The sequence below is a fragment of the Psammomys obesus genome, unplaced genomic scaffold, assembly GCF_907164565.1.
Source record: "Psammomys obesus unplaced genomic scaffold, mPsaObe1.curated_primary_1811, whole genome shotgun sequence".
In the NCBI taxonomy this organism is placed as follows: domain Eukaryota; kingdom Metazoa; phylum Chordata; class Mammalia; order Rodentia; family Muridae; genus Psammomys; species Psammomys obesus.
The window spans coordinates 10,264,929-10,290,457 of record NW_026596131.1 but is presented as its reverse complement, the minus strand read 5'-3'; the positions used below and the strand labels follow the sequence as shown (position 1 = coordinate 10,290,457).

At 54.0% G+C, this 25,529-nt stretch overlaps 1 protein-coding gene across 2 annotated transcripts; it reads right to left on the bottom strand.

Annotated features, from left to right (window-relative positions):
• Nucleotides 1–48: 48 nt before the first annotated feature.
• Nucleotides 49–25,529, bottom strand: Kif19 (kinesin family member 19). 2 transcript variants are annotated; one of them, XM_055592639.1, is made up of 20 exons: nt 25,427–25,529; nt 23,770–23,850; nt 12,202–12,312; nt 11,416–11,503; nt 10,984–11,120; nt 9,796–9,921; nt 9,329–9,523; nt 8,736–8,882; nt 7,765–7,887; nt 5,799–5,964; nt 5,113–5,287; nt 4,804–4,999; nt 4,111–4,381; nt 3,890–4,011; nt 3,122–3,255; nt 2,814–2,919; nt 2,594–2,681; nt 1,120–1,517; nt 749–908; nt 49–530 (listed from the first exon to the last, which is right to left on the bottom strand). In XM_055592639.1, exons 1-20 carry the CDS (start codon nt 25,463–25,465, stop codon nt 400–402), a joined length of 2,994 nt encoding a protein of 997 aa, XP_055448614.1. In that variant the 5' UTR covers nt 25,466–25,529; the 3' UTR covers nt 49–399. The 2 variants fall into 2 exon arrangements, with proteins under 2 accessions (XP_055448614.1, XP_055448615.1); XM_055592640.1 differs by lacking the exon at nt 8,736–8,882.

Sequence of the window (25,529 nt, the reverse complement as noted above, 5' to 3'; positions counted from 1 at the left end):
TCCCTCCCACCCCTCCCTTCCCCATGTGACATCCTGTAGGCTCCTCCCCCATCCCCTATCCCCACCCAAGGCCAGGGGTGGTCCAGGAGTCCTGTCTCACTAACAGCTCCTCTTCCCATTGCCGAAGCCGAGACTGGCCCCAGGTCTGTACATGTTTTTTGGCAACAAAGCTCTGTCGAGGGCTGGGAAGCCAGGCCGCTGGGGCTCCCCTCCTTTTTTAGTGGCACGGAGAGCTTGGAGGCTTCGTGGCAGACAACCCTACCATTTCTGGGTCATGGGAGTCTTAGCCCTCTAAGCTCTTGCTCCATGGGATCCCCATCTGCCCAGCTTTCACCTCCCATTCTTTGCTACACTCCCCCTATTCAGTCCTGGGGGCAGAACAGTAGGCGCCAGGGTCCCTCAGTTATGCCGGAGGCGTCCATCTTTGCCAAAGCTGCTTGGGCCGTGGGGCAGGCTGGGCCCACGCGCAGCTCTACGGGAAACACCAGGCAGGTTGGTGGGGACAGGAAGGGGTGAGGGGTTTCCAGAGCCTATGACAGGGGGAAAGGCAGCATCAGTTGTTGAGGGAGGAATGACTTCCATCCCCCGTCACCCGATGGCCTTAGGGGAAGAATCCCAGTTTGCCAAGCCAACCAATACTGCTCACGCATTGAGTCAGGCTTCCAGACAGGGTCAGGGGGCCTGCATGCTTCTCCTCTGAGCTAGTCAAGGCCTCTCCCACTTCAATCCCTCTTTTGTTAGTACTGACCTGTATTCTGGCTTGGAGGAAATCTGACCTTGGCCAGAGGCAGTGACACCTTTCCCAGATGCCTGACATTAGGGGATGGCCTTCCGAACACTGGCATCCTGTGGTCTGATGTGCCCTCTGAGGGCCGAGGCACCAGCAGGTGTGTCTTGGGACGAGACAGCTGTACAGTTGGAAAAGAGTGAAATGGAGTTGGGGAGATGCCGATGGCTCAGCTACAAGAACCCAGTCCTAGCGACTTTATCAGGCTGGGGAATAGTTGTTTCTTAGGTCAGGACCTCTGGGTGTAGAGAAGGGCTCGAACTTCTGGAGGGAACCAGCTCTCAGGCCCTCCCCCATAAGGAACGGGCGGAGACCCTTGCCCCTTGCCTCACCCCTTGTCCTGTGACCTCGAAGGACCGAGACCTCCGCTTCCTCCTTTTTGCCTCCAGTGACTCCTCCCTTTTCTTGCTAAGGCTTTTCTTCTGACCACGAACCCAGGGTGCAATGCCATCCCCTTGAGCTCTTGCCGCCCGGGAGGGGGCCTCGCCGGTGCTGCTGGATAGATTGTCCTCGCTGATAGCATGCTGCAGTGTGGGGCTGGGCGGGCGTTTGCAGGCCAGTGGGCCCAGTGGCCTAGCATCGTCCCCCTCGCTCAGCGAGTTCAGGGACAGGCTGCTGCGCTCTGTGGCAGGTGCCAGCAGGTGGCGCCCCTCCGTTTCCAGGGCCCGAGAGCGCCGCTGGGCGGCCTTCACGGAGATACACTTGGTCCGCGTCAGGATCTCTTTCTTCTCTAAAACAGATAACTCAAGGTCAAGACCACCTTGTGAGTAAGAGCCAGGATTCACAGATTTCACCCGCGGAACCCTAACTTGTTAACTCTTTGAGAAGCTTGGGGCACACCTTCAGAACCTTAGTTTCATTTGTAAATGATTGCAAAACCAATACTCTGGGGCTACTTCAAGGATTAACTGAGACCGTGGGAGCCTAGAATGGAGTGGTGGGCCTGTAATATTAGCTCCTCCCGGGGCTGAGGCAGGAAGATCAAAAGTTTAAGCCTGGCGCACATCTCTGATCCCAGCATGTGGAAGGCAGAAGCAGGCAGATGCCTGTGAGTTCCAGGATAGCCTGGTCTACAAAAGGCCAGCCTGGTCTACATCATGAGTTCCAGGATAGCCTGGGCTACATCGTCAGGTCCTGTCTCAGAAGGAGGAGGAGGAGAAGGAAGAAGAGGAGGAGAAAGAGGAAGAGGAGGAGGAGGAAGAGGAGGCCTGCCAAACCAGGCATCTTAGATCTGATCTCAAGATAAAAAGTGAGCCAGGTGGTGGCACACATCTTTAATCCCAGTATTCGGGAGGCGGAGGCAGGTAGATCTCTGAGTTTGAGGCCAGCCTGGCCTACAGAGTGAGTTCCAGGAGAGCCAGGGCTTCACAGAGAAAGCCTATCTCAGCACACACACACCCCAAAGGAAAAAAAGTGAAAGGTGACTGGGGATATAGCTTTGTGGTAGAACACTAGCCTACCATGTGTGATGTCCTAGGTTCAATTCCTAGTACCCTCCCCCTCTCCCCCCCAAACACCACATATTTTAGATAGTGGATTTAGTCTGTCAGTTTAGGGGGCAGGGATGGATTTAATTAGAATTCGCTACTGCAGTTATCCAGTGGGAAGGGCGTGCCAGGTCCCCTCATTTTAATTTCCGATTGTGCCCCACCTTTTGTGTGTCCCTGAGCAGATGACTAGTCCTCCTGATAAAGCCAATGAATGGGTACCTTCAGCAGGGCCCAAGAGCAGGAAGAGCTTCGGGCTTTGTAACCTGAGCAGTTTGGATGATGCCAGGCAGCGGTGGGCAGTGAAGGGCACACTCACCTTTATGGGACAGAGTGATCTCCGACAGGTTCTCGCTGCTCTCCGGGGAAGAGTTTATCTGGCTGCCCAGGCTGTCCTGTGGTGGGGCCTAGAGGAAGGGGAAGACGTGGAGGGCAGCGGGGACCCCACACTGTACTCTCCAGAGGCTGCGTGGACTCAGGGGGCTAGCCATTTTGGAAGGATTCAACCCACTGCTCACCTCTGGTCACCCAGAGCTTACCTCCTGGGTCACTAGGCCGCCCACCTGGATGGGGGGTGGAGTGGGCACAGAGGAAACCTTCACCTGCCAGGCCCGGGGACTGGCCTTGAACACATGGTAGGATTCACTGCAATTGGCAGAGGAACAGGAGGAGGCAGCTGTTGGCCAGGCTGGTCCCACCAGGGTCCACCCCCACCAAGGGAGAGAGAAGCCGCAAATCCTGGCCGCAGACCCACCCCACAGCCTCACTCACTGTACTTTCCTACCGACCCCTTCTTCAGGGCCAACGTTCCTCAGACAGGGTAGGCGGCTATCAGGAAGAATCTCACCTGTCTTTGCCAAGTGGGGGTAGGGTGTTGTTTTGGGGGTGCTGGGCCTCAGAACTCAGTGTCTTCACACTCTCCAGGTCAGAGTCCGGGGTCAGTGTGGTCCCTGCTGGAGTGATTTTGGGCAAGGAGCTGTCCTGTGTGCATGGTGGGGGAAGGGAGGGGGCCAATGACAAGGGTGAACAGTCAGAAGACAAGGCCTTGGACCACGTAACAGCACAGAATGACAAGGGCTGTTAAGATGGGGGAAGCCACAGCTCATGCTCTGGGTCCCCCAAAAGCTGGGCTCCACAGGCAGTCTTAGTGGCACAGCTCAATGGCTTGGCCCCTAGAACATTTAGGTCCACTTTCCCCTTGCGTTTTAGAAATTAATTAATTAATTAATTAATTAATTAATTAATCAATCAATCAATCAGTGCATCTTTAGTTTGAGACAGAATCTTGCTGTGCAGACATGGCTGATCTTTCAATCCTCCTGCCTCAGCCTCCCAAATGCTGGGATTAAAAACTCTCACATTGACTAGTGAGCTACTTGTGATATCGCAGATGGCCAATCCTGACCTTGTGATCCTAGGTGGGGACAAGAGCCAGGCCAGGCATGCCCAGGAATGGGGGACCTCACCCCAGCTTGACCCAGGCTGAGAGAAAGAGAGGGAGGAAAGAAGGGAGGTGGGAGAGAGAGAGAGAGAGAGAGAGAGAGCGAGAGCTCCTCTTGGAACTTGGCTAGTTTGGTGGGATTCCCACCAAATTTAGGCCAGCCCAAGCGCCCACCTGCAGGGCCCTGGAGGCCACGCGGTCCATGATCGTGGCCCTGTCCAGGCTGCCCTCCTCCAGTTCCCGAAGGAAGACTTCGTAGAGTTCCTCCAGGTGCCGGGGAACCTCCAGGTTGTAGTCTGTCCGGGGTAAGGGGAGATGAGAGCCCCGTATGAGCCCTCAGCCCCTCCGTCAGCGCCCCAGGCCCGCTAGGGTGGCGGGGGTGGGGGGGAGGCTACCGTCGATGATCTGCCGCTGGCTCTGGATGATCTCCTCACAGAGGCTGCGGTGCTCCTCCAGGCGGCGCACGGCCTCGCGGCGGTGGCGCAGGGCGCTGTCGCGGAGCAGAGCGTGCGACTGCATCTCGGTGTTTTCCACCTCCAGCTCGTGCACGCGGCACAGCAGGCTGAGCACCTCGCGCTGCTCCTCGGAGCCGATGCGCCTCGGCAGCGTCTCTTCCAGGCGCCGGCCACGCGCGCGCAGCTCCCGGCAGCGCTGCTCCAGCGCCAGCTGCGGGGGGGGCGGCACCGGTCAGCACCACGCCAGCCCCACCAGGCCAGCCAGGCTCTGGTCTCAGGCCTTCTGGCTGGTACTCCAAGCCTAGGCTAGCCTTCCAAGCTTATTTTGGGTCTTTGCAACTAGTGGGCGCTCCTGTGCTCACTGGACTCAACCATGTCCTGCCACGGTCCTTATTCCAACACAGGAGGTAAAAATCTGTTATTTATATCGACTACCATGCTCTTAGTTCTTGCTCTGTGCCAAGCGTTAACTTAACCGTCTCCAGCGACTCCATTTGGGCATCACCATGGCTGCATACAGAGATGCAGTCACTTGGCAAGGTCACCCAAGGTGTGTGGCCTGGGCTCTCTGGTCTCTCTCTTCCCCAGCCCTCCGCCTCTTCCCCACGCTCCCTACCCCGCAAGCCCCGTAACCTTCTGCTTGCGCAGCTTCTTCTGTTCGCCCACGAGGGCGGCGATGCTTTCCCGGGCTGAGGCCACCTCGGGGGGCTCCAGGTTATCCGGCTCATCTCCCGTGTCTGAATCCTTCTCGCTGTCGTCTTTGGTGTAGGACTCCTTCCTTCGCTCCTCCCGCCACTTGAGAGTCCGGCGCGACTTCTCGTGCTCCCAGCTGCCAGCAGTTCCCCCGCCAGAGAGACACAGAGTCAGCCCACGGGCCAGGGCATCGCGCCTTTATGTCCCAGGCTTGACGGGCCCCGGAACAGCGGAACAGCGGAAGCGTACCTGGCGATGGTGAGGAGGTGACGGGAGGTGTCGATCTGGACCTCCATGGCCTGATTCTCCAGCTCCAGCAGGCGCCGCCGCACATCCATCTGCTCGTGGAAGGCGCTGATGAGCTGCTCCCGGAGCTGCCCCAACTCCACCTGCCCTTCCTGCCCGCTGTGCAGCTGTACCTCCGCTGCGGAGGTACAGTGGGGGTGGTGTGAGCCGAGGGGGCAGCTCAGGCTGACCTGGGACCCTGTTCTCCAGTTTCTTCCACTCTCAGCTTCTCGCGATCATCTCCTCCCGCACCCACCTCCCACAATGCATCTTCAGACTGCGGCCCCGAAGGCAACTCTGGCTCCTCTACATGATCTGAGATTCGCTAGTCCTCGCACTATCCTGTGCCAACTACCAAAAGGTGTCCCTGCTCGTCTGGGATCTTTTAGAAAACCGTCAGAGCAAGCACACAAGCCTCCGTGAGTGGTACGCCTTCTGAGACCCTACAGGGCCGCTGTCATTCCACCGTACCTCCAGCTCTGCAAAGCAAGCAGTGCTGTCCCCATTTTATAGGCGAATAACTAGCCCCAGGCCGCTCAGCCAGGAGGAGCCAGGGCTAATGCTACCAGATCCTAGAACCTCCTAAGACCACCTGGAGAGGGCTGCTGAGACCAGCTCCCGCCTCCAGACCCACGGGCCCAGATACGTACCTTGGATGTGACGGATGTCACCCCGGTCCAGTTTGCCCCGGGCCTGGCTCCGCCCTGCCTGCTGGTCGATCTTGCACTTTAGTCTCTGGATCTCGCCTCTGAGGTCGGCGATGATGCTGGTGTACTGAGCGATGTGGTAGGAGACATTGAGCAGGTTCTGCTTCACCTGCAGGGAGCCCTGAATGAGGGCTGAGCGGGTAGTCACCCCAGGAGCCGGGCCTGCCTGTGGGACCTCGTTTCTCTTTTTTCCATCTCCCCCTTTTAAATGTGATTTAAAAATTTTTATGTGTATGGGTATTTTGCTTCCATGAATATGTGTGTGTGTGTGTGTGTGTGTGTGTGTGTGTGTGTGTGTGTGTGTAACACATGCATTTCTGGTGCCATGGACCCCCTTGGAACTGGAGTTACACAGAGTTGTGAGCTGCCATGTGGCTGCTGGGAATTGAACCCAGGACCTCTGGAAGAGCGGCCAGTGCTAAGTGCAGAGCCATCTCTCCAGCCCCTCTCTTTCTTCCCCTTTGCCAGTTCTTTTCAACCACTGCAGTGGTCTCCTTGCCTCCATCCCCACAGCCTCCTATCACATCTGCACGCCTCTGTTAGATCTGTACTCCTAAAATCCCGCTCTTACTCTCCAACCTCAGTGTCTCGCTGTTGCCTGAGGAGCCTGTTCCTTCGCCTGGATTGCCATTCGGATCCTTTTTCTTTTTTCTTTTGTTTTGTTTTCAGACTTTTTTATCTTTTATTTTTATTTGTGTGCAGGCATGTGTGTCTGTGTGGGAGTGTGTGCATGTGAGTGTGGGTACCAGAAGAAGGTGTAAGACCTGGTTGGAGTTTCAGGCAGTTGTTAAGTGCCCAATGTGGGTGCTGGGATCTGAACTCAGGCCCCCAGGAAGAGCAGCGAGTGCTCTGAACCATTAACCCATCACTCCAGCCCCGTGATAGTTTTCTTTCTTTTCTTTTCTTTTCTTTTCTTTTCTTTTTTTTTTCTTTATGGACCCTGTTTTTGCAGGAGTGTCCAGTTCTAGTCAGGCAATTCTCCTGCTCTCCCCGTACGCATGACAGACAGCTCACCCCGACTTCTCCCTTCCCTGACTTGCCTCAGCACCTGCTGTCAGCATCGATTAAATACTTACCTACTTTTTTTGTTTTTTAAAGATAGGGTCTCATGTGCCCCAGGTTATCCTTGAACTCACTGTGTTACTAAGGATGACCTTGGAACTCCTAATTCTCCTGCCTCCCCCTCCTAAGGTTGGGCTGGCAGTGTTCACTATCATGCCAGGATAACCTGCCTCTGACTAGGTAGTCACCGTCATGTGGCCTGGCCCCATGAAGCTCCTGGAGGCTGCATGACAACGTTGGGGGAGTCGCAGATGTTAAAGGAAGGTTCACTGCCCCCCACTTCCAAGTTAGCCACTCTTCCCTCCACACCCACACAGGCCAAGACTTCCTTCCTTACCAGAGAACATGAGTTGGATCATGGACTTGGGAACCAGGCGGATTCAGCGCCAGTCTCTGCCCTAGCTTCACTAGCTGTGAAGTCGCTTATGCCCTAAGTGTCATTACCCTAAGCTGTTTGTCGGGGAAGCTGTAAGTCCTGCCTGGCCCTGAGCTCGAATGGGACAGCGTGCTACAGTGCTCAGGGCAGCACTGGGTAAGGGGACCTGGATTGTGACTATGTCCCCTTTGGACATCCAGAGGACTGAGTAAACCTCTGAAGGGGAAGGGACAGCGGAGGGACAGAACCAGGGCAAATCTGGAGTGAGAGGCAGAAGAGGGTCTTTGGGAGCCAAGGGATCCAGGCAGGAAGGCAGGCGGCAGCTGGGAATGCAGGGAAAGGGCTTGGAGTGACGTTGGCCTGGGTAACGAGGTCAGTGCTCAAAGAGTAGCGTGGCTGGCAAGGACTCTCCCAGGACCTCAAATCTCAGTCCAGGAGGGTGTGTCTATCGGGTAGTTCAAGGGCCCTCACCCGAGTCCTAATATTCTTGGCTCGGCCGGCATAGGTCAGGGTGTTCCGGGACTCCTCAAAGGCAGTGCTTGCCGGACTGATGTGGGCGATCATTACGGTGCGGCTGTTCCCCCCTAGTGAGTCCTGGAGAGACAGGGATGTGGCAGGGTGGAGACCACCTTCTCCAGAGGTTCCCCAAGTCTGTTACCACACCGTCCCTGGGTGCGCGCGCGCGCGCGCACACACACACACACACACACACACACACACACTCACTGTCTTTGTGCATGCATGAACACATGCTTGCACAACATGAACACATGCATACAGTGGTCATTTTCTAATATCCCCACTTCCCTGGCTTTCAGATATTCTTTACAGCAGGCCAAGACAGGCCTAGGCAGGCCTTCATAAACCACAGGCCTCTGCTGGAATCTTTTCAGCGCTTACAAAGCTTAAGCCTACAGGGAAATTCCTTAACCTGTGTGCGCTTCAGTTTCCTTATCTGTAAATGTAAGCCTCCTAACTCACAAAGCCTCTGGGGAGGCTTTAGGGATGGTGGGAAGAAGCCCTTGACTGGGTACTCTTTGATACCATGCCTATAACAGAAGGCGGAGAGTGGCCATGCCATGAGTAAGTGACCCCAAAGAGCAGTTCCAGGTGCCGTAAGGCTGATCATCACAAAGCCCCCAAATCTAGGTGATCCTTGGTTCTCTTTGACCCTGGAAGGAGGTCCTGGCACAGCTCTTGTTCATTTTCTCTACATGTGCTTTGGTTAGGGATGCCAGAAATGTAGAGCACATCTGCTTGCAATCAAGTTTCAAATTCACAGTAAATGGACTGTTTTAGCTTACGGTTGTCTCAATTATCGCATGAAGCATACGGATACACAATGGTGAACTTGGGGATTCATCTGAAATCCAAGTGGGGACAACTGAGCTTTGTTTTGTCCTTGGCCTAGCAGGCCCACTCTTCACAGCCTGTTCTGGTACCTTCAGGAGCCGGGTGAGCTTGCTGTCCCGATAGTTGATGTACTTATTGCCACCCTTGTCACTCAGCGCGTTGATGCAGTTGCCCAGAGCCAGCAGAGAGCGATTGATGTGAGCCCCCTCCTTCATGCGCTGTCCCCGGTTCTGTGTCTGGGGAGACAGCAGGGGACATAACCACAGCCTAGCTGAGTAACCTACCGAGGCCTCATTCAGCAGCCCAACAACACCCCGATGATCCTGGTTATAGACCCTGGCCTCTCTCCTGAGGTCCCTGAAATTACAGGTGACATGGCATGGAAGGAGGCTTTGCTCTGCTCTCTCCCCACCCTCTCTTCCCTGAGCAGCCTGTCCCTTCAAGATGTCAGGCCCATTACCCAGCCCTCTACCCTAGAGACTTCACTTATCCCCCCTTCCTAACTGCCCCATCCACCAAGCCTCTCCCTGAGGTCCCTCCTTCTCTAAAAGCTGGCCTCAACTGGAGGGCCATCACCTACACACACACACACACACACACACACACACACACACACACACACACACACACGCTTCCCTGTGGGGAAGCCCTCCCTCCACTGTGCCCTTTGAGCAGGCCTTACCTGGGAAGCACGCTCAGAGCCGGCCAGGTCAATCATGAACAGGCGGCCCTGCCGCACCTCTTGTAGAATGCTCTTGACCCGGCTGCGCTGGCGCACAGCCACCTGGAGCACAGCGTGGGAGCGGGAGGACGTCTGATTGGCAGCTGTGGGCTCCTGTGTCCTCTGCCGGTTCCCCTTCATCAGCAGCTGCATGATCTGGAAAGGAGAGATGGAGGTGGCTGGGGGGGACCCTGGGTGGGCTAAGGGACCTGGGCAGTCCTCTCCAAGCAGGTCTCTGTGTAAATGGAGAGGCTGTGTGGCCTGGCTATTTGCTAGCATGTATGTTAGGGCATGATGGAGGATGTGGCTTCTTTCGCCACTTCTCAGGGTATTTTCGTCCCAGTGGCTCCCTGGCTTTGGTCCCTTGTCCTACTCCCCTCAGAGTGATTGTTCTGCCCACGGTCCCTAGCCAGTTGCTGGAGACTTGCCTCCTTGGCATTGATGGTGGACACTTCGGTGATTCCGGCCACCTGGATCACCCCTTTGGAGTCCTCCCTCAGCTCCAGGTACCCCAGGGCTGGGTTCAGTAGGTCCCGGATCATCTCATTGTAGATCTGATGGGACAGTGTGGAAGGTGGAGGGAGATAAAGGACAAGAGGCCCAGGCCTGGAAGAGTTGAGTGGTCACCTCCTCCCTGAGAAAGGAAGGACCACGTGCTTCTGTTTGCTGAACCGCAGGTCCTGTGAGGGAAGTTCTAACTGGGGGAAGCGCTTCCTTTACATGATGGTAGAGGCTTCAAAGCCAATGTTGCATGCTGCTTCAGAATCACCTGGCTCTGCAGAGCGGCCAGGGCCGGGCTGGACACATGGACCTTATTTATGCATGACCCCTGGCCATCTGAGGGAGTTCGGATTGTTCTTAGACCTTCAGGCTCCTTTTCTTAGGCCCTGTCACTGCCTCCCTACCTCTCCTGCCTTCCTTGTCCATTCATCACTGTCACTCCACCCCATCCCCTGCTTCAAAACAAGTTCAAGCTGGCTGTGTCAACACCTGCTGGCTGCTCCCCTCGCTCTTCTTTCTGAGGCATCACCCTGGAGATTATCAGCTCCCAAAGGAGCCAGATGGAGGCTGGCCAGCTGACTTAGATAAGCCTCGCCTCATCATCTCTGACTTTCATGACCACCTCTCAACCCACGAAGTCCTGAATGGGAAGGTGTTTGCGTAAGGAACGGGCTCAAAGGAGAAGTGCTTCCAGTGGTGGTAGCTACTGTCTAGGCTACTGTGAAGTGCAATACCACATCAGAGCCACAGGGTCCCAAGTCGGAATTCCTGCTCTGTTATCACTTAGTGTGCCACTAAGATAGTTGCCCGACCACTACCCCTTCTCTGAGTCAGGGTTTCTCTGTGTAGCTCTGGCTGTCCTGGTACTTGCCTTGCAAACCAGGCTGGCCTTGAACTCAGAGATCCGCCTGCCTCTGCCCCTGAGTCCTGGAATTAAAGGTGTGTGCCACCGTGCCTGGCTCTCAAGTCTCAATTCTTATCAAGTGGGGCTAATGCTCTACATGTGGAGTGTGAGACAGCCACGCTCAGCACCCCAGGAACTGCCAGTGACCGGCTCTAGGGAGGCGGACCACGCTATCTTATGGGCCTCCTTTCCAAGCCTGGAGGGGACTTGCCTCCAGGTAGGACATGGACACCTCGTAATCCATGTCGTTGCTGTTCTCCTCGATGGCTCGGAACAGGTCGTTGAGGGTTCGAACATAGATGCCTGGCTCGTGGTCAGTGCCCAGCATGGTGTAGGTCTTCCCACAGCCTGAATAGGACAGGCTGGTGGTGAGCAGGGCAGGGGTCAAGGGTGAGGCCTTGCTGGAAAATCGTTCTGGCGACCCTGAGCTGTCCTTGAGGCCGCTCCCTCCCAGATGGCTGAGGAACAGGGTCTTTGGAGTGGGGAGAAGGGTCCTGGGTAAGGCAAGGTTTGGGTCATTCCCATCCCCCTGTTCCTGACCCTACCCAGGCCAGGCTGGTTCTCTTATGAAGGGTGAAGGGCTGGTTCCCAGGGGAAGACAAGGGTGCTGCAGTCCTTGTCTACGTCTGGGTTTTCCCCTCACCTGTAGGGCCATAGGCAAACACAGTGGCATTGTACCCTGAGATGACACCCTCGATAAGGCTCTTGGTGGTGGCCTGATACACCATCTCCTGCAGGGAAGAAGAGACTTGTTAGGTGTCTGAGACTTGGACAGGACAAGACGCCAGTGTCCGAAGCCAGGGCCTGGCTGTGAGCAGGTGAAGTGTCTGCCCCTGGAGCCCTAAGCAGGAGGTAAGAGAGTGTGGGAAGAGGAGGGAGGGAGTCTCTGCTTACACCCCCAGGGGGAACACCAGCCTCCGAGAGGGCTCAGATGGACACCCGAGAAGCCTGCTCTACAGCTGGCTCCTCCACCACACCCCTGCTCTGAGGGTGCAGAGTCAGCTCCTGGGAGTATCTGAGCATCCCGAAGATGGGCAAGATGGGATCGGTGGGAGGGTGTCAGTTTCCTTGTCCTCCTCCTGCCCTCCCCACACCAGATGGGCTTCACTGCACTTCTCCCGGCCCATATGGGAGTGTCTCATGCGGCTACTCTATGCAAAGTGCCATGTGAGTGCTAACCACGTGTGTTTCTGCCAAAGGCCAGGGGTGCGGCCCTACAGGTGTACAGGCAAGCAGTCACATGGTGTTGGGCCATGCAAATGTACAGGCAGGAGGCCGTGCAAGTGCTTTCACAAATGGGCAGCGCTACCAAAAGTGGGTCCTTGGGCAAATGTTAGAGAAAAGGTGAGCAGAGTCCCCCGAGAACACTCCCTCACTGGGGGAAGTGTGGAGAGGCCTTTCTGTGTTTCCAGACCATGTTCCCCCTCACCTGGGTGGCAGTGAAGTCAAAGGCCACGTCGAATAGGTATGACTTTTCCCGGGACCGGTGTGCCCGCAGGATGTCATCAGGGTCCTCCATTGGGTCCATGAGAACCACCATCTGCAAATGTCCCCCGAGGGAGGAGCGCACAGTCACCTGGAGTCTCCAAAGTCTGCAGACCTCTCCAGGCACCAGGTGTTCTCTGGGCTGGGTGCTGGGGAGACTAAGCCTCTCTGACAATGAGTGACTGACCCCTGAAGATGGCACCGTCCCAAGGCAGCAGAGAATACTGTGGGTGGTGGGGGAGGGGGAGGAACATCTGCCGAGAACGCCATATCCAAAGCCTCTTCCCCTAACCTCGGTGCCACTCCCCACTGCTAGTTGTCATGACACATCTTTTGTGACAAGATCCATTTTGCCTGCTTCTCCACAGTCTCGCTTCATCCCATTTCAGTAACAGCAAAATGCATGTTCCCACCTGACAGATGAGGCATGTCAGGCTATGGCCTAGCCTGTGGGGTTCAGAACCCAGGACCCAGCCTCTAAGCCAGAAGACTCTTAACTGCATCCCTGAAGCCCCGTGGCCCTCAGAGTCCTGCCTGGCCCTCCACAGCCAGCCTCCAGACCACGGTAGAACAAGGCAGACAGAGAGCTGCTGACAGCTGGGTGACATGTGTGAAGAAAGGAGATGGGCTTGGGTCCATCTTATGAGAACTTAAAATAACCGCATCCCTGGCCAAGAGCTGTTGTTAGAGAGTCTGTAGGACCCTAGGCTGGCATTTCACCCCTGCAGGGTCGGGGCAGCTGTACTCTGCACACACATTAAGGTATGGGTGGCCTGGCAGGGTTCCTCTGCTGTTGTAAGGACAGTCTCTGAGCCCACTCTGCTCAGCCCAGGTCTCTGTGTGCTGAGCTCTGCTGAGGGCTCTGATCAGGAACAGAGCAAGAGGCTGGATCCTTGCTGGCTGGGTTTCTGGTCTAGCATAGGGTGTAAAATAGGAAACATCAGGAAACACTCAACTACTCTTGGGGGGCGGTGTCCGAGTTTCAGGGGAGGACAAAGGGAGGGGCATAGGAGAAGACCCTAGGGACACGCTCTGAATCCTTGCCCTGCCTCTCATTAGCAGAATGGCCTCATGCCGCCATGCCTGGGCCTCAGCCCCCTCCCTCATGGAGGAAATGGTGCTGTAATCTCCTTCAGGGCTTGCAAAGCCCACGAGACAAAGTGTGTGACACATGCTGAGCCTCGGTGATCCTCTTCCAAGGAGCCGTGAAGAGGGAGAGCCATGCACGGAGGCGGGGGGGGGGGCGGTCACTAACTGCCCTAACCCAACACTCTGCTATCAAATGTGGCATGGTAAAAATGGAACAAGCAGAAGACAGGCAGAGGGTGGCAATATCAGCAGCTCCTTCGCACAACATAGGTGCCCCTGAGAGGCGCCTGGCACCTGGAGTGCCGGGCAGAGTTCCCTAGACACTCGGTTCTGCCAGACAGCCAGGGGAAATAAGCCGTCCCATGATCCTTACCTAATGAGGCGGGGCTGCTCCCAGGGGCCAGATGGTGGCCTCAGAGCCCATCCTCCACCAGGGAGGGAAGGACAAGGAGGGCAGAGGGGCCCCTTCGCTCCCAGTGCACACTGGTGCACAGCAACACCCCATCTTGGGGTACACTAACAAGCTCTGTCTGTTTTCTTTTTCTTCAAGACAGGGTCTCGCTGCATAGCCCCGCTAGCTTTGAGTTTAGAGCAATCCTCCCACCTCAGCCACCTACGTGCTGGGATTACAGGCATTTGCCACCACACCCAGCCAATAACAGATTTTACTGAGTCCTTCAATGTGGAGTTCTCATTATTACTCTCAGACAGGGAGGTCAAAGCCTGTTGTCTCCTTACTTGGAAATGGCAGAGCCAGAGCCGGGCATTCTGGCCACTCAGGCTGGTACCTGCTCACCTTCTGATCCTTCCCTGACCTCTCCTACTCCCTCTGCTGCTACAGCACCTTTGAGGTGCTTTAGCAGTTTTCAGGTCTGAGTAGCTCCAAACTCCCCAACCTCGTCCACTCCTGTTCACATTAACCCCGGGTGCTCATTCAGCCTTAGGAAATATAATGCAATACTCACGGGTAAACTGAGTCCTCCTCAAAGAGGGCCAAACAGGAAGGGGATTTCTGTTACAGGGTAGAGATAGTGGCTGTGGCCCTCACTCCACCTCTCTCAGGGATCAGCAGGGAGAGCCAGGGCTCATGGCTGTTTCAAAGGTTTTGTGAACAGGCCAGGCATGGACAAATATCCAGAAGTGGTGAAGGTTGGTGGTGAGGGTGAAGGTGAGGCCACAGGAGACCAGCTTATATGCTCAACTGAACTCAGGAGCTTAGGAGGTCCTCATTGGGTCCCTTTGAGTCCCCCAGTCAGGCCTTAAGATTTAGGAGGACAAGGGGCTTGGGCTTCCCAGCAGGCTCCTCTCCACATCCCATGTCTGACCTGGGATCAACACCATCCCTTTCCCCACTGAATATCTGGAGCAGGCCTGCCCCTAGAGTCCTGCTCCCACCTGACTCAGATAGCTGCAGGGTCCCTTTTGTGGTTCTCCAGGGGTGGATGACTCCCCAGGAGACAGAAGTCTCTACCAATCAGATGGAACTCCAGGTGAGCAGGATAGAGGGAGGGGTCACAGACAGACAGGCAGAGAAAGTCCACCCACTCTGGCTCCTTCCAGGTAGCCAAAGGCTAGCGGCCACTGTGATCTCAGTACAGAATGACTGGGCTTGCTCTGTTCCCTAGGGACTCACCTGTCCTCAGCCACCAGCCCCTCTCAGGGCATCGACCCTAAAGCCTTCCATGCCTTCTGTAGGGGGTTGATCCTTATCCCAGACTATCAGAAGTCTGAGCCCTGCTCAGATTTCAGACCCAGATAAAGACAAAACCTGGCTCTGAAGACCCTGGCATGTGTTCTCCAGGGCTGCAACAGGAGCAGAGCCAGCTATAACAACTCTCATCTTGATCACTGGGGCTCGTGTGGACACAAAGCCTCAAGGGGAGAGCGAACAGCATGTCCCGTCACCCACCCTAACAGATGGCCTTTATAGGACTTTCAGGCATTGCCAGGTCCACCTGGACACCTGGTTTCTTTGATGTCCGAATGTTCCCACTTCAAAGCACTGTCATCCCACCTGCCGCTGCTCCACTTAATGAGGGCTTTGTCTGGGCTCCATCTGTCAGGACCCCAGCCCCCATGCCATACCCCAGAAGGTCACTGTTGTTCCTGGCCACCACAGCACACAATGGAGCCCTTGTGCTCCTTGACCAGGTGAAGCATAGCTGAGCCAGTAAGGATTGGGCAGGGAGCCTGGGCTGCCACAGAGACTGGCTTGGGGTATTCAGGGCAGCGCAGCTTGTCTGTGAAGCACCTACCATGTGCCCCAAACACGGAAAAGGCCTAAGAGAAATAGAAAAATGAGGCCTGGTATCCTGCCTTCTGATACTCTCAGACTCATAACCAGGAGAGAGCTGGTGTGCACAGTGGAGAGACTCCCAAATCCAGCCCTGCCGGCACAGGAAGGCAGCCTGGAGAGGATGACATTGGCATGGTGTCTTCAATGATGAGGAGAGGCAGCCAACAGAGGTAGGGGCTGGAAGGACATTCTAGAGGAAAACATGAGCAAGGCCAAGAGGTGAAAGATCTCTAGGGTGAAATGCAGGTTGGGGAGGAAGCCCAACAGTGCAAACCCAGGGCCTGTTGTGAGCTCACAATGGACCTGACTTGGGGACCCTCTGTATGTCACACTGGCTGGCAAATAGCATATATCCAAGGACAGTTTCTGAACAAGGCTGCTTTAGGAGCAGTTTGGGGAGTATCAGGCACCATACAAAGGCTTGGCATATGCTTTTTTTCTTTCTTTTTCTTTCTTTCTTTCTTTCTTTCTTTCTTTCTTTCTTTCTTTCTTTCTTTCTTTCTTTCTTTCTTTCTCTTTCTTTCTTTCTTTCTTTCTTTCCTTTTCTTTTCCTTCCTTACTTCCTACCTTCCTTTCTTCATTCCAAGATAGGGTTTCTCTGTGTAGTTCTGACTGTTCTGGAACTCACTATGTAGACCAGGATGGCCTCGAACTCAGAGTTCTGCCTGCCTCTTCCTCCTATATGCTGGGATTAAAGATGTGATGCTGGGCTAGGGCATCTAGCATCACCATGCTGGGCTAGGGCATCTCATTTCAAGTGCTTTGTTTTTTCTAAGACAGTCTCATCTAGCCCAGGCTGGCCTCAAACTCACTATTTAGCTAAAGATGAGATTGCAGGAGTGTGTCACCACACCCAGTCTTATGTAGTGCTGGAGACTGAACTCAGGCCTTCATGCTTGACAGAGAAGCACTCTACCAACTGAGCTATATGCCCAGTCTGATACAAATCTGCTGTCTTCAGAGTCCACCTCACTCTTACTATGACCTCCTTCTTACTTAAGTAACTATATCCGTGAGCATGTATGTCTAAAAGAAAGCCCTTGTTTATGTCCTGGGGTTAGGTCCCCAACATATGAACTTGGGGTGGAGATGGGGGACACAATTAAACCCCCAGGAGGTGGGCATTTGATCCAGTCTGCCCGGGCACTCCCTGGAAGCAGCAGGGATGGATGGGCTGAGGGTGAGGAGTCTGGGTCCCGGAACTGAAGCACTTTGCCCCTAACAACCAATGCACTTCGTTAAGGGCATGGTTTTATGCGGTTTGTATTCCCTCCACAACCCAGCCAGATGAACACCAAATCCCAGAATGCTGCAGTCCACGAAAGAGGCAAGGCAGGAGGATCCAGTAAGTCTAAGCCAGCCTGCTCTACACAGGGAGACCCTGACTGAAACAAACAACAAAACCACGGCTCTGCATAGGCGATACAGAGAGGCAGGGAGGACAGAGCCATCTGTGAGCCCCACCAGAAGGGTCCGAACAGCCACCAAGCCTGTGAGACAATAAACCGCCATTGAAGCCACACAAACACACGGCTTCCTTACACACTGCAAACTCATGCACCACCCACAGCAGGTTCCTCAAGGCAGCTCCCCTGTCTAGAGAAGTGGGTGTGGCCACAGGCCTAGCGAGGTGTGGCACAGGCACCAGAGTCTCTCTTGCCCATGCTAGGAGACTTCACAGAAGACATAGGTGGGAGATGGTAAGAGAAGAAAGGCAGGTGTCTCATCAGTCTTCCCAGTCTGTGAAACTCTGCCTGAACTTAACATGGCGCTCGCCTACACACCCACGTAGCTTCCTCTGAGCTCCGCTGCCCTGCAGCCCTTGGGCCTAACTCAGCAGAGGGCCAGACAGCTGTGGGCCTCCCCTCCTAGGTCTTCACTCTGGCCAGGCTCTTAAGTCAATGCAAATGTGATCAGGAATTCTAGAGGCACTCAGAACCCTGAACCACTGCAGAGAAATGGGGCCTTAAGCTGGGGAGAGAGAGTCTAGCCCCTGAGAGCTATCCCAATAGGGACCAGACTTTCCCCTGATATCTCCTGAGCAAGAAATACTTGCACAGAGCAAACACGCCAGGCAGTTCTCCTGTGGAGCTGTGGGTGCCTTCATCAACACTGTAGCTTTAGTGGGGTTCCTCTGGCCTCCTGGTGGGGATGCCACCTAGCCCAGTGTCTTACCACTGATTGTTCTTCACCGTGGCTGCCCTATGTGTGGCAAGCAGAACCCCTAACCCCTACCCACTGGCTGCTGGGAGCAGTCTTCCTCCAGCTTTGATGCTGCCAAATGTCCCCCTTGAGGGTAAAATGGCTCCAGCATGAAACTCAACAGCTCACACTCTTTTCCCCTGGCTTCAAAGCCTGGCAGTAAAGGTCCCCAAAGAAGGGGGAGCCTCAAATGGGACTCAGAGACAATGGTCACATGACCTTAAGCCAAAGGCATCACTCTTTGGAGTGGAAGTAAAGGAGGATGAACAGGGCTGAAGCTGTAACACAAGGAGCCACACTGACACCCCATCCTGCTCAGGAAGCCTTGGGCTGCCTCTGGATTCATCCTCAGTCCAGAGAACCAGGCTCACAGTGCCTTTATACAGAAAGGTGGAAGTAGAAGGGAACCCAGATTCTGTGTGGCTACCATACCTGAAAGGCTGATTCTAGGATTTTGTTTATTAATGGGAACATCTGTTGCCCGTCTTGTTTCTATCTGTAGACCCAGAGACCCCTGTGGCCTCAAAACAAAACAAAAAACAAGCAAACAAACAAAAACTTTGATACCAGGAAAAGCAGAGCCCGTTGGGCTCACAAGGCCACCAAGGTCCAGCCAGCCGCTGAGGGCACAGCTACCTCTAGCTGCTGATCCAGTTAGGAGCTCATCCGACTAGAAGGAATCAGGGTGGCAGGAGGCATGACCTAGAAGGTAGTCTAACGTGTCTCTCAGGGTGCCTGGCGATTCCTTAATGATAGACTCCCAAGGAATGTCCCTTGTAAAGCAAGGATGTCCAAGGCACCACCCAGAATCTCATAAAGTGTCTGGAGGGGTGGGCCCAGCAGTAACAAGCACTTTCTCCTTGTACCCATCCAACTGCTAGGTCTAGGAACCCTTGGATACTGGTAGCATTATGCACAAGAGCCAAAGAATCAGAAACAACTCAAATTATGGTATGTCTATACTTTAAAATATTACTTGGTCATGAAAAAGAAAATATTCATGGACCAGTATGAATGAAGCCAGACATGAAGGACCACAGAGAGTATGATCCAATCACACAGTCATACAATGGGATGGAGAGATGGAACGCAGCTTGGTGGTTTGCATTCTCCCCTGCTCATTTCCCACTATGCTCAGCTCGTCAGAAACGATGGGGCCTACAGGCCTCTATATGGCTGGTACAGAACCTCACACCCCACTGTGCCCTAGGCAGCAAGCAGGCTAACTCCAGCTGCACCTTTGGCTTCTGTTACCTTATACTGTATTTGTCTTTCACAATGGCTGCCTGGCCTCATCTATAATCCTCTCCATAGCTCTTGGGGTTGGTGGCATAGGTGCTCATTCTCCAGTCCTCTGACAGGAAACAGAGATCCAGGGAGTCATTAGCAGCCCTTAGGCACGCAGCCAGGGCCTGGCAGGGCTGGGCCCCTGGCCCACCCTTGTAGCCTTTCTGCCCCATGTCACCCTCCTGCCTTGTACTTCCCCTCCCTCCCTTGTTCTGGCCCTTCTGCAGGCCTCCTGGGGAGCCCTTGTGTGTTTCCCCGAACCCCATTAACAGACAGTTGGACAAATGGTAATTATGGGATTATACATATAACTGCTTGGTTTAAATCCTACAGATAAACACAGCCTGGGAGGCTGGGAGGAGGCTTTGGGAGGGGTGGGTGGGTGGGAGGTGAAGGTGGCAGTTTGTCCTGAGCCCCACCCCTATCTGGGACACTTTCCAGGCCCCATCTGCTTTCTTGGCTTCCTTGAGGGGTCTGGCTTCAGGATCCTTCTCACCCCCAGGAGGTCCTACCACACCCTTCCAGGCCGGTGGCAGCCACTGCAGAGAGCTCTGGTGTAGAAAGTGGACGTGAGGGCAGGCAGGGCTTTACTGAATGAACTCTGGAGCTGGAAGCCAGCCCACAGGTGAGCCTTTGAGATCAGTAACTCATGACTCCTTCCTCTGGGCAGGTACCATGCCTAAGCATTGCACACAAACCCTCTGAGGAAGAGTCCTCTAACAGAGGCTCACTGTCCTGAACCGAACGAGGGCTCTGTGATCCCAGGCCCCTGGAAACCACCAGAACTAGCTCCTTGACAAATCCAAGATCTGTTTCAACATTCCCAGAAAACACACACACACACACACACACACACACACACACACACACACACATACTGGCTTTCTACCTCTCCCTCTCTCTTTTCCTCCCTTCCTTCCTCCCTCATTTTAATTTTTAACAAGACAGGGGCTCATCACGTAGCCCAGGCTGGTCTCACACTTGCTATGCACTCAAGGATGACCATGAATTTCTGATCCTCCTGCCTCTACTTCTTAAGTGCCAGGAGTACAGGTGTATGCCACCATTTCCAGGTTCTGTGGTGATGGGGATTAAATCCAGGGCTTAGTGCACACTAGGGAAACCTTCTAACAACTAAAGTATAGCCCAGACTCACACTGGTCTCTTGATGCTGAGGGACTCTTTGCCTGTTGGCATGCCCTCTTCTGCTAACCCTCACTAATACAGGCTGCCATGCTCCAGATGTTCCCAGAAGGATGACACTCAGTCCCAAGGCAGGCCTGGGACCCCTCATAGTGGCTGAAGTCAGTGATTGATTGTGTAACCTCCACCTCTTCCCACTTAGGACCCACTGATAGATGGGCTATGGCAGTTTCTACTACCTGCCAATGACCAATGGGCTGGCTGAGCTACTGAAAGGGGTTTCAGCCTGTACTGATAGCCTTGGATTACCTTACTTTGGGATGACACCCACAGAGGAACCCTGAGCCTTCCTCTGGGCCAGGCATCCCTGGAGAGGAAGAGGTGAACAGCAGGGTTCAAGGGCCAGGGCCAAGAGGCTGATTAGAACAGGAGGCAGTAGAGTCTCTCCTCCATGTTGGTTCTTGGATTCCCGTGTCTTAAACACCTAGTTGCCAGGGCCTATGTGCCAAGAGACAGCTCACTTAGGCTGTCAACTGGGCCTTTGTTGTAGCCACTCCCAGGCAGCAGTGAGAAGGGCTAAGCCAGGTCCTTCTGTACAAGCCCAGTTTTGAAGCCACTGAGGAGCTGAGGGCAGAAAGTGCAGGGGCAGCATGAAATGTCCTGTGCCCATAATGCTTAGACAGCGTTCTCAGAGTCTCTGCTGACAAAGGAGCAGCCTGTTGGGCTGGCCCAGCTCTGGCCTGGTGGGAGGTATAGCTCCCTGGGGTAGGCTAGAGCTAGGCTAAGCGGCCCTCCCGCTGCCCTCATAGACAGAAGAAACCAGTGTCTGACAGGCGTGGGTACTTAAGAGGGACTGTTCCCATCATTTCATATTGATCAAGCCCCAAGGTGGCCCAACGCCAGGAGCAGCTGAGAGAGCCACCATTGTCCCAAACTGTGAACCTGATATCCTTGGAGGCAGATGGGCAAATAAGGAGTAGCCTTGTCTAGAAGGAGGGCTCTCCTCCCAAGGGCTTTGGCTCTTCTAACTGGGCCCTCTCAGCAACCCTGGGGAACCTCCTTCTTTACAGACTAGAATCGACATCTGTGGACTGTGGATCTCTACAGCAGCAGGCACCGGGCAGGCAAAAATAGACTGTCCAAAGAAGTCCTTTTGTGGAGCTAGAAAGATGGTTTAGCTGGCCAAGATGCTTGCTGCAAAGTCTGATGATCTGAGTTTGATCCCAGAGAGCCATATGTGGGAGATGAGAACCAACCCCCCCACCCCTGCCAGATTATCCTCTGACCTCCAAATGTGCACCAAGATGTGTGAATATCTAGGGCGGATTTTATCGTAAGGATGTAGCTCAGTTATAGAGTGTTTGCCTAGCATGCACAGTACCTTGGGTTGAAACTCCAGCATTTCATAACCCAGAATCATGGTGCACACCTACAATTTTAGCACCTGGGAGGGAGAGGCAGGAAGAACAGGTCATTTCTAGATACATAGTAAGTTCAAGGCCAGTCTGGGTTATATGAGACCCTGTCTCACACAAACAGTATCAAAACTGACAAACCACTGAAAAAGAAGACAGTGGGCTACATTTCCTATGCTGTCCACACACATTCTCTCTGCTCTTGCTCACCATATGGGGTTCTTCCAGACATTACTCCTCCCAGTGGCTCTGAGGAAAGGGGCAAAAGGAGGTGAATCATCTGGGGCTTCCTGAGACCAGCCTAAAGGACTTGGTCCAGGGCAGCATCTGTCCACAGACTTTCTCAGCTCTGCAGCTCCCACTTCATGCTCCCTGACCCCGGAGCCCATCCCACAGCACAGCCACTGGGTCCTGACACTCAGAGTAGCCCGCAGCACACAGGCCAGGGTCGCCGTCAGGCTGTTACACCGAGCATGTTCCTGTCGCCACCACTGTGCCCAGGACCACTCTAGTACCTGAGTACTGAAGTACCTACCCAAATAAACACAAAACAAATATCTTAGCCATGTTCACAAAGAGTTTGGTTTGGTTTGGGTTCTACTATGACACCTCATCTCACACTTCTTAGCTGCCTCCTTGAGCCCCAGTAGCTTTTTCTCAGTGATGCAGTTGCTCTGTGGCCCCATCTCAAGGCCCCTGAACACAGGCTAGGCTCTCTGGTTACATTTTTTTTTCTGTTGAGTACATCACTAAAGATCTACTCATCATCATCAACATCATCATCATTGTTGTTGTTTTGTTGACAGGGTCTCGATGTGTAGCCCTGGCTATTCTGGAACTCACTTTGTAGACCAGGTTGGCCTCGAACTCAGAAATCTGCCTGCCCGTGCTTCCAGAGTGCTGGGATTAAAGCTGTGCACCACCAGCACTCGTCAAGATCTCTTCTTTATAACCCACTCTGGTTGCAGTTAAGACAGGGTCTCGATTTGAAGCCCAGGATAGCATGGGATTTTGATCCTCCTGCCTCCGCATCACAAATAATGGATTACAGACATGTGCCTCCATATCTGGGTTCATCACTAGCTCACTTCTTCTATTCTTGTGTCTGTATGTGTGTGTGCATGTGTACATGTGGATCCCTAAAGCTGATGTTAAAAAATCATCCGGATTTACTCTTCAACGTTTTTGATCATCCTGTCTTCCTTGCGCATTGAAGCACGATCTCCCAATCAAAACCAAAGCTCACAGATATGGCTACTCCTGGCAGCTAGCTCACTATGGAAGTTCCCTGTGTGTGCCTTCCAAGACTGGACTTACATGTGAGCCACCGCACTCGCAAACACTTTACCTGGGTTCCGGAGATCTTAATTCCAGTCCTCATGCCCATAAGGCATGTGTTTTAACCATGGAGATATCTCCCCAGCCCTCTATCTCTTGAGGGAACCCTCTATCAACATCTCTTAGGGGAGCTTAGGTCCAGTGCCCCTTACTCAGTCTCTTGATAACAGGCTCTTTTTTTCCCCCTTCTAGGCTGCACATTCTTCTATTTGTTTTAATTCCTTGATCAATTCCTTCTCTTCTCTCCCCACAGTAAACTCCAGAAACATGGGGAAGGTGGGGATTTTTATGTTGGAGTATTTTTCTAGTTCCTACCACAGTTCCTAGTGTGCTGTAGGTTCTTTATGGATAATTATTGCCTCATATGCCCTCTCTCATCATGGTGACATGAGGACCAAGAGCATGGACAGTGAAGGACTTTACCAAACTTGTATGTTCTAGATGAGGGTTCTGTTAGACCAGCTAAGTATGTGCTCTGTGATTAGCAGACATATCAGGTGGGAAAGTCTGAATCATGTACACCAAGATATATTTTATGGTCTGATCCTAGCCAGGCTCCGAAAGCTGCTAGCTTTTCTTGGGCTGATCTAGGAAGTCTTCTTGGGAGAAGAAAACATTTTAGTGATGCTGTGGAGACCTTTCCCACTATCACCTCCAGAGGTTGTCTTGCTGTCCAGCTAGGTGTGCTAAGCAAGCTAGGCAGGCCTCTACCCTGCAGCTCCTGGCTGCAGCCCCTAAGTACCTGCTCGTCCACCTTGTGAGCGATGAGGGTAGCTCCCTCCTCCAACTCAGCCACGCTGATGGGCCGGACCCTCAGTGCCACCTGGGAGGAAGATCAGAACCCTGGGTTAGGAGACCCACACTTGGCCATGGAGGGAGGGATGAGAAGGTCTTTGACTTCCTTCCCCAACATCTCTGTTCTCCAGCAGCCAGTCAGCTCCAGCTCCTTGGTATTGAAGAAAACCGTGAGTCGAGGTCATCCTCTGAGCCAAAGGGCATCAAGTCCACAGGGTGTCTGGATGAGGTTGAGCCTATGTCTCTTTTCAAGATCCTGTAACTCAGGGGGAGCCCCAAAGGGGGAAACTGTCTACACAAGGCTGCGTCAGTCACATGCCCAAATTAAACACTTGCCATTCCCTTGGGCTTAAATCTGGAGCCTTGGGGACCAGAGCCATCTGTCTGCATTTGAGAGTGAGGTGCTTCTGGGAAGGGTGGTGGGCTGTGACAGGAATGGCCTGGAAATTAGGATGGGACAGAGATCTTCCCCTTGTCACCCTAACAACCTGTGCTGCATCCTAACACTCCCAGGAAGTATCACCAAGAGCGTCCCTGCTCTTTAATTCCCAGCCACTGAGAGATGGTGTGTCTTCACCCGGAATGTGTGTGTCCCAAAAGAACAGTCAGGGAGTGGGGAGATTTGCTTCTGCTGAACAAAGGGAGGTATCTGCTGGATACTGGAAGGACTTAAAAGGCCCTCAGTTTGTTTCATCCATGCAGCCTGTAAGATTGTCTTTATCAGCCTTCTGGCTGGACCTCTGTGGTGAAGGGAGGGCGTTTGTTCCTGCCCCAATGACAATGAGCATTCTGGAGCAAAGTCTTTCAAAGAGGCCTTTCTCACTGCCAGAGAGGGTGCCACCGAGTCTGGGACTGGCCCTGGGGCTGGGTCCAAGTGTTCCTTTGCAGAAGCAGGTTCCCTGCATTGTGGTAACATTGCCCTACTGTCTGGCTACTGTCAGCTGCTGAGGAAGGACCATTTTCACAGATCAAAGGCTAGGAGCTGAGAAGAGTCTGGGAGAGAGAGATCCCCATGGATCCCCCAAGCTGAGCAGTAACAAGGCTTCTCCTTGTAGCTCCAGCCTACCCCTCCTCTCCCTCCCGAATACCCACCCATCCCAGGCCAGGAGACCCTGGGACTATTCAAGTGGCTTCCAGCATTTCCTGAGGTATCTGGAGTCCTGATTTGGACAGAGCCTGGGTTACAGTCCATAACTAGCCACTCCAGACTTGGTGCTGGCTCCTGTTTTGGGGGCTTTTGTCTTCCTGTCTATGGCTCCAGCCCTCTTTAAAGCAAGTCATGACTGGGCTTAAGCCCTCTGGCTCGCTAGAAACTCCCAGCTTCCTTCTCAGGCAATAGCTCAGATCTCTTTTGGGTCTTGATCTGAGTCTTGGCCCAAAGAAGGCTGAGCTTTGGGAGGAGGGTGGGAAGTAGGGTGCTAACTTCCCAGCCTCAGGAGGCACCACCACACCTTCAGGCCACCTGTTCTTTAGAACTTGGGCAGTTATGAACAGTCCCAGACCCCCGTCTCTTGCGTGTCCTCTTAGTGGACACTATATTTGAAGCTATCAGGTCCCAGAATTGGTGGAGGGGAACCAAGCAGGAGCTTAATAAGGGGTCTCACCATGAGTTGCTGGTCCTTGGAGTCACCGCTGTCCTTCATGATTGCGACAGGTAGAGAGCCTCAGGCCGCGACGGCTGGCATGACCAAGACGCACCTCCACCGT